Source organism: Octopus bimaculoides, chromosome 25 (genome assembly GCF_001194135.2).
Source record: "Octopus bimaculoides isolate UCB-OBI-ISO-001 chromosome 25, ASM119413v2, whole genome shotgun sequence".
NCBI lineage: Eukaryota > Metazoa > Mollusca > Cephalopoda > Octopoda > Octopodidae > Octopus > Octopus bimaculoides.
Window position 1 is genome coordinate 14,591,412 of NC_069005.1, and position 12,886 is coordinate 14,604,297.

The 12,886-nt window shown below is 36.8% G+C and overlaps 2 protein-coding genes across 5 annotated transcripts in view; one reads left to right on the plus strand and one right to left on the minus strand.

The window, feature by feature from the left end:
* LOC106881880 (cyclic nucleotide-binding domain-containing protein 2) overlaps positions 1–4,924 on the plus strand; it is a 15,596-nt gene extending 10,672 nt beyond the window's left edge. For all 3 annotated transcript variants that reach the window (XM_014932400.2, XM_014932401.2, XM_014932399.2), the window contains exon 2: positions 2,830–4,924. In XM_014932400.2, coding sequence (XP_014787886.1) covers positions 2,898–4,727 — 1,830 coding nt within the window. In that variant the 5' untranslated portion in view covers positions 2,830–2,897 and the 3' untranslated portion in view covers positions 4,728–4,924. The remainder of the gene's footprint in view (positions 1–2,829) is intronic.
* Positions 4,925–8,442: 3,518 nt separating this feature from the next.
* Positions 8,443–12,886, minus strand: part of LOC106881882 (uncharacterized) — a 34,618-nt gene continuing 30,174 nt past the window's right edge. For both annotated transcript variants that reach the window (XM_014932403.2, XM_014932402.2), the window contains exons 2-3: positions 11,335–11,522; positions 8,443–9,318 (exon numbers count right to left, since the gene is read on the minus strand). In XM_014932403.2, the coding sequence (XP_014787889.1) occupies positions 8,767–9,318; positions 11,335–11,522 (740 nt within the window). In that variant the 3' untranslated portion in view covers positions 8,443–8,766. The remainder of the gene's footprint in view (positions 9,319–11,334; positions 11,523–12,886) is intronic.

The following is a 12,886-nucleotide window of genomic DNA, read 5'->3' on the forward strand; positions in this document are numbered from 1 at the left end:
CAACAATGCATAAATCGTAATTTTTAAAAGAGCAATGAAATCTAGGTGAATATATATATATATATATATATACATACATAATGTGTGTATGTATGTATGGATATCTATATGTGCATGTGGATATATATGTACATGTCTGTCTACATGCACATATATTCATAATACCTACAGAAATCAATACCTACACACACTCACATGCAAACACATATATATATATATATTACACAGGGAAACAATTTTGAACATTTCTGTTGAGCTTTTTTACTTGATTTAAACTAAAATTGGCTGATTTCAAAACTACAATCAGTTTTCTTCTATCACATCAAGTTTAATTTTTTTTTTCTACACCTTACTCACTGAATAAGCACAATTGTATTGCTTCTTCATAAGCAACAGGGCTGGTTGGCTGTTTTTATCATATCATTGATAACACTGGGGAAAAAATTTTTAGTTGACTTGCTTTTTACAATTAGTTTTATCCAATTTGATGGTGCTGGGTTCAGAAATGCCCTCAGAAATTTATCGCATCAAGTTTTTTGTCAAACAAGAATTTATCATCATCATTGTCATTGTTGTCATCATTGCCTTTGTCATTCTTATCATCTCTATTATCATCATCGTTGGTGTCACCATCATCATTAGTGTCTTATCATCATAATCATTATCTTTATTTTGAACCACTTTCCGTGCTGGCATGAATTGGATGGGTCATCATGATCTGAATGAGTTTTTTGTTTGGAACTATTACCCTTTTAGATGGGTTGGAGGATTTTGCTCATTCTATTTATTGGTATCTGTGATTGGATGCCCTTCCTATCACCAACCCCTTATAGAGTGTACAAAATGCATCTAATTGTGGTACCAGAACTAGATATGTTGTGTCCTCAGCAACACTTTAGAAACCTCTCAAGCATATATTGTATTTACTTGTTCACCAATCACTTTGCAGAGGCATTTTTTGTGGTACAAGCACAAATAAGATTGCCACCCAGCAAGACTGAAAAGCCCTCACTAAGGGGGTGACATAAGATGGGTTAGGGTAGAAGAAACCACAGTATGATGGTGTGGGGGAGCAGGAAACGGATTTGGGTGAGACGATTGTACAGGAGCGAGATATATAACAACTGAGGTGGACAGATTAATGGAAGAGGAGACAGCAAATAGGAAAGGAAAGAAGAGTAGTGATGAGAGATATTAAGAGTGATGGATTTCAATAACAACTGATATGAGTAGTCATGTATCTCCTCTACACCAAGACACCCGTTTCTGTCTGTCTATTCATAATCTAACCTCTCATCATCGGGCACAAAGCCACCTCCCTCAATACTACTTCTACTCACAGGGGTTTTGTCTTGCTGCTGGTGCAATGTAAAGAACACCCAGTATACTCAGTAAAATGACTGGAGTTAGGAAAGGCATCCAGTCGTAGAAACCATGCCAAAGCAGACAGTAGCATTTAGTACAATCTTCTGATTTTCCAGTTCCTGTCAAACCATCTGACCCATGCTAACATGAAAGGAGGACATTAAAAGACAATGATGATGATGGAACAGAAGGAGTGATGGCAAGTAGCCCAAAAAGCTGATGATTGGATATGAATAGATCTGATGCAATCCTTCATTACACAGGCATCAAGATGGGAGAGGGAGAGCTAGAATGATAAGGATGGTGATGCGAGAGGGAGAGCTAGAATGATAAGGATGGTGATGCGAGAGGGGATTGAATAAAGATTGATCCTATGCCACCAATCATTACACAAGTAGTGTAGTACAGTGAATAGGAGCACAGATGAAAAAGATGAGGGGATATCAAAGAGAGAAGAGAAGGGGAAGCATATGAACACTCCACAAGGAAAATAACAACATGAGATAGAGACTGTAGAACTATGTTATATATCGAGCTGTACCACCGTTTTAACATTTGTTTCATCATGCTTGCACAGGCCGTTTCCTCCAGCACTGTCTGTCACCAACCATCGTAGTCCTTTGTCATTCTCTTCATGTGACTCAGCACCCTGAGATCTGTCTTCAGCACTTCGTTTTTTGTCTTCCTAGATTTACCTCTTCTACAGCTTCAATTCACTTTTGAACATTCAGTATTTCTTGTACAGCTCTCGTTCTTCATATGCTTCATATGTTTTTATTATGTATCAGATATATTTTTAATAATACTTCAGGTATTTTTTTTTTCAAAGACAAATCATTTCTGAATGATCCCCCAAAAAACATTCAACATCACTCATTAACTTTCTTTCCCTCTCATCTACCAATTACTACCACTGGAAATAAAATGCCTAATTTTTTAAAGAAAACTTTTTAAAGTGATGCAACAACTATAGCTAAAGAGAGTTGCCAGTCCACCTCATGGTCCCGGCCCACAAAATGGAAAAGGTGTTGCCCCAGAGGATGGCAAGGGAGATGTGCAGAAACTGTCCCTCTGACTCACAGGGCTCTCACTTGTGGATAGCCATCTCTGCCTCGGTAGCAGTGACCAGAGATGTAGTATAGGGGCCAACAATGTTAGGCCCCCACTTGTACGCTGTGCTTCATTGCCCTTGTATCCAGTTTTTCTCATCTCATGTATATTCCATCTTTTATGCATGCTTCAGCAGAGCATGCTCATTTCATTTCTTTCAAGTCTTTGCAAATATTCTGTCTTCAGAAGCTGTAATTTCTACAACAAAAAATAATCTTTCATCTTTTACTTATTTCAGTCATTGTACCCTGGCCATACTTGGGCATCACCTTGAAGGGTTTAGTCAAATAAATTAACCCCATACTTTTATGGGGAGAAACATATATTTAGTCTATTTTTCTTTCTTTCTCACAGATTAAGAAAACCAATAAACTACTAATTACAAAAGTTTAGAAAATTTGAAATTCTGAATTGAACCAAGCATGGGTCAATTGATAAAACATTATCAGTTAGGGCATTCACAGAAACCTGCTGGTGCAGTTGGCCAACAGAAGAACAATACAGAATGTGGAGCAACAGCTATGAATCCATTTATAGTGAAAGTTCTTATTTCGAAAATGGAACGTCAAGGAAAAATTGAACAGCATACATTAAAGAAACGAATAATTAATAACAGTTTGAGTCTGGAGCAGAGATACCAAACACTTTTCCCAAAACTACCAGCATATAAGGATATGAGAACTGAAAGACAGAAGCCTTTTAGTAAAACACTTTTCAAACGATTAGCACAAGTGTTACTGGCTTTTTATCGACTTTTTGATAGCCCAAAAGTAATCAAAGAGTTCCATCATGAGATGCCATTTACAGGCAGACTGACAACAGAAAGTATTATCCTAGAACCAGATGACGGATTAAGGTATCGGTCTACTGAAAGTGAAATTCATGATGCTCAGAATCAATGGCACGCAGCAATAAATATTGCAGCACTTATGGCCAAGATTAAAGGAGACACACTGCATCCAGAAAGTGTATCATCAAATGTTGAAGATCTCTCTTTCAATCCTAGTTATTTCAAAGTAGACAGAGAGACAACAATACTAAGCGAAGAAGCTCAAAATATTTTGAGACAAATTCCAGAGAGAAGATTTCCTGAAGATGTAAAAATAGTTGTAAACTGTCTTCAGAATGCTGGCCTTGCCTGTTTCTGTAACTACCCAGATGAAATTCAGAAGATGATTGCCAAAATAGCAGGCTATATGGTGGTGACACCTAAACGTGTAATCATTCGACAAGGAATATGTGCTGAACACTTCTACTTCATTATTGGAGGTCGAGTGATGATCTCAGAGAGAGATTATAGAAAAGATGGGACAGAAAAAGAAAAGATAACAACCTTACATCCAGGGACAAGTTTTGGAGAACTAGATATGGTAAACCACACACTTCGAAAATTTAGTGCTACCAGTATCAACACAGTTCAGTTACTCACCATTGAACGGGATGATATACTAAAGGAGTTCACAAGTTATAAATACGACAAACAAATACCAGACCATATTAAGTTCCTTGCACAATGTAAATTTATGCAATTCTGGCCAGTCGAGCGTTTCGGAAACAATTTGCGGCATTGTTTTGTATATTTTTTTAAAAGAGATGTAGTGGTACTTGAAGACAGTCACAATACAGATTGGATTTATATAATGAAAAAGGGTATATGTAGGGTCATGAAAAGATTAAAAAAACCACAAAAACAACATGTCAATATCTCCAATAATAGACTGAAATTCGTCTCAAATGCCAATTTTGAACAAATATTTAAATTACCACTGAGAAAAGGAGATAAAGATGATAGGATTTTGGGTAATATAGAAGTTATTGATTCAATTGCAGACAGTGTAGAGTATCCTAAAACAAGTTCAAACAAGTCTTCAACTGAAAGATTATGCAACAAAAAGAAACATGTAAATAATGATAACAACTATATAAGTGTGCAAATTGATTTGCTTAAATGTAGAGATGTTTTTGGTCTGGACACATTGGTTTTTGATGAATATTACATACTTCCAGCCACTGATAGTGTTAGCTTAGTCAGTGGTGGGGCAGAAATAGTGTTGCTGTCAAAGAAATTCTTCATAAAAAATGCTTCTGAACTAGTGAAATGGCAGGTACGCAAACAAGCAAACAGCTATCCTAATAACAATGACCTTGATGTCAAACTGGAAAGTCAACAAATGTGGGATGATTATAAAAAGACTGTAATGTCAGAACTAGTGAGTGGAAAAATAAAAGAAACACCAAAAATATGGAAATAAGTTCTAATCATTATTTAAAGTCATTAATTTTGAATTGTTTATCAAAAAAGAAATAAGAAAGTGATATGGAAAGATAAATCTGAAACAAAGTGAGAATGAATATCAAGTCAAACTAGAAAGGATGGCATGAATTTCTTCTTTGTTGAAATCAGTTCTAACTTCTTAAAAGTGGTTTATAATAAAACTTTTCTCTTGAATGCCAATCTGTTTTTCTTTAAAACACTGATATGTTGTTTCATGGCTTTGTTACTGTTTAACCTTCAAATGGTCCTTTTGTTGTTAACTCATAAGAGGGTGCTAGGTGTTTAGAGATTTTGTGGTTTTTCTTAGAAATAAAATATTTAAGCTTGGTTTAGTATTTATATTCTAACACATTTTTTTTATCTTTTACTTGTTTCAGTCATTAGACTGCAGCTATGCTGGGGCACCACCTTTAAGAAATTTTAGTCAAATAAATCAACCCTAATACATATCTTTATTCTATAAGTCTCTATTGCTGAACTGCTGAGTTATGGGGATGTAAACACACCAACACTGGTTGTCAAGCAGTGGTGGGGGACAAACACAGACATAAAGACACATATATAAATAAATACACACAACAGGCTTCTTTCAGTTTTCATCAACCAAATTCACTGACAAGGTTTTGGTTGGCCTGGGGCCCAACCATGTGGTTGGGAAGCAAACTTCTGACCACATAGCCATGCCCACATCTTATGCAAAATATTTCATTAGTCATGACTTTCATGTTTCAGTAACAATGTTGTTATGTGTGAAACTTACAACTAGAGAGACAGATGTGACATGAAAAAGATGAACCTCCACGGAATCGATCAGTGTCAAGAGGTTATGGTGTCGAGGTTTGTTTTAGTTCTTTAGGCAGTCAGCCATCAACACATCACAAGAGATTGAACAGACAGTTCAAAAACATGGGAGGTTGATCAAATAAAGTAACGACTCCAGAATGTTCTTCCAAGGCCATATGATAAAAAAAAATAGATTCAACTTTTATCAGACAAGTGAATTAAGGAGTGAAAGAAAATTATTGAAATGACACCAATTTTGAAAAATGTACTCAATGGGTAGTGGTTGGTCCCCTATTAGCTATGCCACTCATAACAGCACATCAATGCATCCACCTTTGCACCACTCAAGTAACAACCCTTCAGCCCATTGATCTATTTGGATGGTCATTGCTGACCGAACCCAAAACCATGTGGCTGGGAAGCAAACTTCTTGATACACAGTCATGCCTGCTCCTGGCATTTATCAATTAAAATATCATAAAAAGCACTCAGTCTATTCTGTAAGGTGGTTGGTGTCAGGAAGGGCATCCAGCTGTAAAAACTCTGCCAAAACAGACAGTGAAGTTGGGTGCAGTCTTCTGCTTAGCCAGTTGCAGTCCAACTGTCCAACCCATGCCAGCATGGAAAATGGACGTTAACTGTAGATGAATTAAGTAGTTTCTCTGTTACCTATTGCAGTAAACTGGATCTATTTTAGTGGTACACATTGGCAGGTAAGTAGATTATCACTGCCACGCACACAACATAACGATAATGATGTGACGATGAAACTCCAACCAACATAGGCATAGGCATAGCTGTGTGGTTAAGATGCACACTTTGAAATTGCATGGTTTTTGGTTCAATCCCATTAAGCAACACCTGGGGCAAGTATCTGTACGCAATCAATGCCTTGTGAGTGAATTTGGTAGGCGAAAAATGTGTGGAAGGCCATCGTGTGTGTGTGTGTTTCTCCTCACCACCACCACTTGGTAACTGGTGCTTGGTTGTTTACATCCCAGTGACTTAGTGGTTTGGCAAAAGAGACCAACAGAATAAGTACAACACTTAACAATTCTTTTATACAATTCCTAATATTTAATAATAAAAGAGTATTGTAGTTCGCTTGAAGCATTGTGTATTGTTTGTAAAGAATAAAAAGTTTAGAATGGTACAACAATGCACTATAGAACAAAAAATGGACTATATACCTGTTGTAATATGGTTATCTGTAGTCCAATGATATTTTGGAATTACAATTCCTTCTTCAGATCTTCTTAGCTGGAGTCTCTGCTATAAAGATCTGAAGAAGGAATTGTAATTCCAAAATATCATCGGACTACAGATAACCATATTACAACAGGTATATAGTCCATTTTTTGTTCTATAGTGCATTGTTGTACCATTCTAAACTTTTTATTTTTTAATAATAAAATATAATAGAATTTTTTAAACATTGAATGGCTATGAGGGTGGACCTGAGTAAAATAAGAATAAAAGGGGTCCATAGGTGGAAAATGGTTGAGAAACACTGGACTAAACCCTTCAAGGTAGTGCCCCAGCATGGCAGCAGTCTGAAACAAATAAAAGATGAAAAGATTAGATCGGTACCTTACTAAGTTGGGTAGCTGTGAGTTTTTGTTAAGTAACAATAGTCTTCTATGACAACATGAATCAGATTAGAAAGAAGGAACAAGCTGGGCATGTGTAAACTGCAAGATGAAACATATATTGGTTTCAAAGTTTGGCACAGGCCAGGCAAGTTTGACAGAAGGGATAAGTCAACTGCATCGACACTGGTGCTTATTTTATCAACCCTGACAGAATTGGAACTCAGAATGTAAAGATGGATGAAATGCTGCTGAGCAATCTACTTGGCATGCTAACAATTCTGCCAGCTTGGCACCTTAAAGATGAAGTAAAAATATTAATGTTGAAGTGGATCTCTTTGTCAAAGAAGAATTAAAATTTTTTTCAATTTTTATATTGAGCATGTTAATATTTCCCATATTCACAATTATTATCATTGTTTTAATGTCCTTTTTTTCCACGCTTGCATGAGTCAGATTGCCCTCTCAGTCACCAACTCTTTTCTGTTTCCAAGTAAGGTAATATTTCCTCATGGCTAGACAGGTTTTCACAGGATATTGGAAATGAATGACATTCGATTGATAACAATCATGCAATGTCAAGACAAAGAGACACAATCGCACAAAAAGTTTCTTTTAGTTTCCATTTACCAAATACACTCACATGGCTTTAGTCAACTCAAGACTACAATAGAAGACATTTGATCAAGATGCAATGCAGTGGAATTGAACCCAGAACAATGTGGTTGGGAAGCAAACTTCTTAACTGCGGCAACACTGTGCCAAATTTTTATGGAAATGACCTTCCAAGCCAAGTAAAACTGTAGTCGTGGCCAATGCCAGTGTCACATAAAAAAGCACCCTTCAAATTTTGGGCCTCGCAGAGGTGATAAGTGACCCAAACCTTAGGCAATATGCTGTGCTTGAGAAAACTCAAGCCAAGCGAAATCATAGTTGCGGCTGATGCTGATATCATGTAACTGGCACCAGTGCTGATGGCACATAAAAGGCATGCACCCATTACATTTTTGGAGTGGTTGGCATTAGAAAAGGCATCCAGCTGTAGAAACCATGCCAAATCAGATTGGAACCGAGTGCTCTCCAGCTTACTACTTTCAATCAAACTGTCTAACCCATGCCAGCATGGAAAGCAGATGATGATGATGATATACTCAGTGAAATGTCTTTAATACATGTTCATCAAACTGAGAATGATTTAGAATAGAAAATATAGATGAACCAACTAAATAATCTGGTATTATATCATTTGTCCTTCTCTACTGAAATTTTCATGCAAATGATAGAAAGGTTAAGAAAAAAATCAAAACTTTTAATTTACAATTGGATTCCCATAAAAATTTATTCGTTTTTTAAAGATGTTGTTGTTGTGTTATTTAAATTGCAAAATACTTGAGTGGGTGAGGAGTTGTTTTGTATTTTGAGGCAGCCAACTGGTGGCTCGGAATATATCTTCCAAAATCATCAAGGCAGCCAATAAACAACTAATGATCAAGAAAAAAAAAAAAAACAACCCAGAATGACTTCTGTCTGTCACAGAAGAGAGTGTCAGCAAATGAAGGGAGTGGGGTATGATGAAGGAGATAAAGATAGACAACACAAGAGGTAAAAACATACAAGCGGTAGAGCACCAGCCTCAACGGCCTTCTAAGATGGATATTGCCAAACATCTGTTGATATTTGCTCAGTCTGGATCACTTTGTTCACCCGTTTTAATTTAAAGTTACGACACAGACTCAGTATTTGAATCTTCAGTTCATATTTGTCCGACTCGTTTTTTATCTGCCTCAACTCTTCCCCTACAATTTTGCCAAACATTTCATCAACGTCAACCTGGACTGACGATGGTGTGGGATCTTTAAACTCATTAAATATATCGTCGCACGTGTTAAGAACTTGTACACTACGAGTTTCAATGTGGTTGACTGACTTTGACTTTTTGGGTTTGTCACTGTTCGTCGGTGACAGCGACCGCTTAATGAAGAGTGTGTGTGGCATTAATGGAAAGTCCTCAATGTTTGGGTTAGGTTGTGCTTCGTGTGTAAGACGTGGTGAGTCTTGACTCACATTAGAAGCATCTCCATTCCAACAGTCAGAATCTCTGTTTTGTAGGTAGCTGTGTTCATCAGGCCAGCTGGTGACAGATTCGTCCATTTCTCCTTGGTCCAAAGGATTCATAACATGTGCCGAAATATTTGCCTGCAATGTTAAAAACAAGAGAATATAGAGTCAGCAAGGTAAAGACTGAGGGGGAGAAAAATGACAAAACTCAGACCTTTGTCACAGGCAATGCATTATCATCTTCAGCTTCATCATTCAACCCTTTAGCATTCAGATTATTCTGTCAAATGTAACACTTTTTCATTCAAATTGTTTTTAATTAATCCTACATTATTTTGCAGCTTTGAAATTTTTGATGATGTGACTGTATGGCATTGAAGGGTAAGTATGATAGGCTTGATCTGGATGGTTAAAACATAAAACAGGAAGCATATTTGGGCCGGATATGGCCGGTTTAAATGCTACAGGATTAATATTTATTTTTCCATGTTTGCATGGGTCAGAAAATTTGTTGAGACATTTTTTTTAAAAGTTGGATGCCTGGCCTCTTGCCAACACTGAGTTGTTTCCATGCAAGGTGATATTTCATTGTGTGTGTTGGGGGTGTCTGTGAATGTTTATATTATGGATTGCACATGAAAAAAGCACTGAGCTATATAGACAACATTGTTTGTCAACAAAATCGTCCACTAACTCTGCCTTTTCAAATATTAGTGGAATGAAAATCCCTTACTTGAAAATTATATAAGGGCATCCAGCAGTAAAAACAATGCTTCGATAATATGTATTTCTTTGAAGCCATGTTAACACAGAGGAGTAGATGTAAAAACAAATAAACAAAATAACTGAACTTGATCTCAGCCCCTGCTTTCTGGTTCTCCTTCAGTTACAATGAGTATTCCAGTTGATTCAATTAATGGAATAGCCTGCTCGTAAAATTAATGTGCAAGTGGCAGAGCACTCCACGGACACACGTACCCTTAAAGTAGTTCTCAGGGAGATTCAGCATACATACTGAATGTGACAAGGTTGACCCTTTGGATTACAGGTACAACTCATTTTTGCTAGCTGAGTGAACAGGAGCAATGTGAAATAAAGTGTCCTGCTCAAGGACACAATGTGCCGCTAGGAATCAAACTCATAACCTTATGATCGAATACCCTAATCATTAAGCCACGTGCCTCCAGTATCTTACAGTTAATAGAAAAATCACAATAGCAATGTGGAAAAGCCTGACAATACTTGTTATGATAAAAGCGTATCCAATGCATTTTGTGAAGTGGTGGATAAATGAAGGGAGACATCATACAGTTGAGAGTACTTCTTGGCAGGGATACAATAACCTCTCCAGCACTGGTGCTATATGGAAAAAATATTTGCCCAGTACGCTCTACAATGGCTAATGAATGTACAGAGAGTGTGGGGTTCAGGAGTATGCTTTAGTGTTTTCTTGTCAAGAACATGAGCACTTCTCTAGTGCTGATGTGTGGCGACAAAATGCACCCAGTACACTCTGTAAAGTGGTTGTCGTTAGTAAAAAGTATCCAGCCATAGAATATAGAAACCTTGCCAAATGAAAACAGACAAAAGAGGCATGGTCCCATGTCACACCTAAGAGGGCAGCAAACCAAATAAGAACTCGGACTTTGATGACCTTTTCAACACATGCCAGCATGGAAAATGGATGTAAGATGATGAGTGATGTATACAAGCATACAGGGAGTTCAGGCTAAATATGATTTTTTTTTATGTCTCCTTTCTTCAGGAACAACTTGATATATTGGTGAACAGTCAACAGCATTGGAGAGCATAAAGATTTAAGTTGTAGTTGAGAAAAAGTTAACTGACATGGTGGACTGGAAGCCATCTAAATATTAGAAAAGAGGTACCTATATCACGATGATTGATGCTGGGTATTAAAATGCCAACATCATGACTGCTACTCAGTGCTCTGTGAACACTGTATATACATACATACATACACATGCGCGCACACACAGATATGCAAGCATGGAAAAGTAGATGCTAAATGATGGTATATACTCACACATGTGTACATACACCCAAACACACACACATATGACAATGATAGAGATACTATTTACTATCCTAGACCTAAAAGAACAGAACATAACAAAACAGGGTAACACTAACCATTTTAATCCTTGGGTGCCTTGGGTGGTAGGTACCTTGTAGAAAGTCATTTAAAGGCTTAAATAACCACCAAGTGGGAGTGTAGATTTCTTCGATACTGGCACCACTGCGGATGCTCTCTTGGATTTTTCTTGTCTCTCGAGCATAGTTTGATTTCAGGGTATTCCACCGTTTTTGGACTAACTCACCTGGAAGTTGAGAGAAAAAGAAAACAAATATCTAAATTAGTGAATTTTGAAAATAGAAACAATACAACAAAACTAATAGGTACTGACATGAAACTTAAAATATTTCCAGATGGGTTTGACATTTCATGGTACAATGACATTGTATGTACAGAGCTGTTACTGGGAGGGGTAGAGTGGTAGACATATTCTGTTAATTTAGTAAATACAATGAGCAGATGATGTGGTAAACACAGTGTGTTGATAATGCCCTCCCCACCCCCTGTGGTCTTCCTGTACTTCTTTTACTAGAGATTATTCATGAATGACCATAGTATTCACTTGAAGTAAGGGGTACCATAATATCATGTTTAGGATCTTTAAACATATAAACGCATAAGTGTGTATGTGTGTGCATCATCATTTAACATCTGTTGTCCATGCTGGTATGGCTTGGACGGTTTGACCAGAGCTGGCAAGTCGGAGAGCTGCATCAGGCTTGTCTGTTGGTTCAGTTTATACAGCAGAAATTATCTATTAACTCTAATGAGCCACCAGGACATTTGAGAGAATCAATTTCCCGAGTCTCCAGAGTTTTTAGAGATCTTGTGCATCATGCACATACAAACACTACCTTCTCTGATAATCTTCCTATTAATCTACTGCACCTCTTGTGAGCACATACAGGGGTTGGACAAAATAATGGTGTAGCAAACTCATAAGAGGTGGAGAGAGAACATAGGTTCGTTTGCCCAAACAGGAGAAATTGTTGATTTGTCATTGGTTAAAAATTACTGCCCATATACGAATTCTAAACTTTTGTTAAAGAGATCTTTCACGAAGTACGGTTCTTAGAATTCGTGTATGAGCAGTTATAGAAACCCTGATTTTTGGGAAATTATTCAGTGATCGTTGGGTTGTAACTCAAATCCACAACACTCACTCTTTTGAGTATCGGCTAATCTTTATGCCATGTTTATTACTCAAATCCTACAAGATTGAATCGTTGTGAACGTTAGTACAGATTTTAACTTATAATAACTAAGACAAAATGTTACTTTCCATTATAATATTAATACTAATATATGTAAATAAACTAATGTAGAAATTATTTTCTTTTACTTCACGTTCTTTCAACTTGTTAAATTTATTTCTGCATTTATGAAACTGTGTATTTGTTTTATGTAACGGTTAAAAGAATACGAATCCATATCTTCAACATACATGCACGCATAAAACGCACGTTCAGCGTCTTGATGTGTATAATTCATTACAACATTTACGCAACCTGAATTAAGAGTTATGCATGGTGATAAATACTTATAATTAAGTTATAAGTGACGAGTTTACCATCATAGCTTCTTACTTAAGAAATAATAATGTTTATT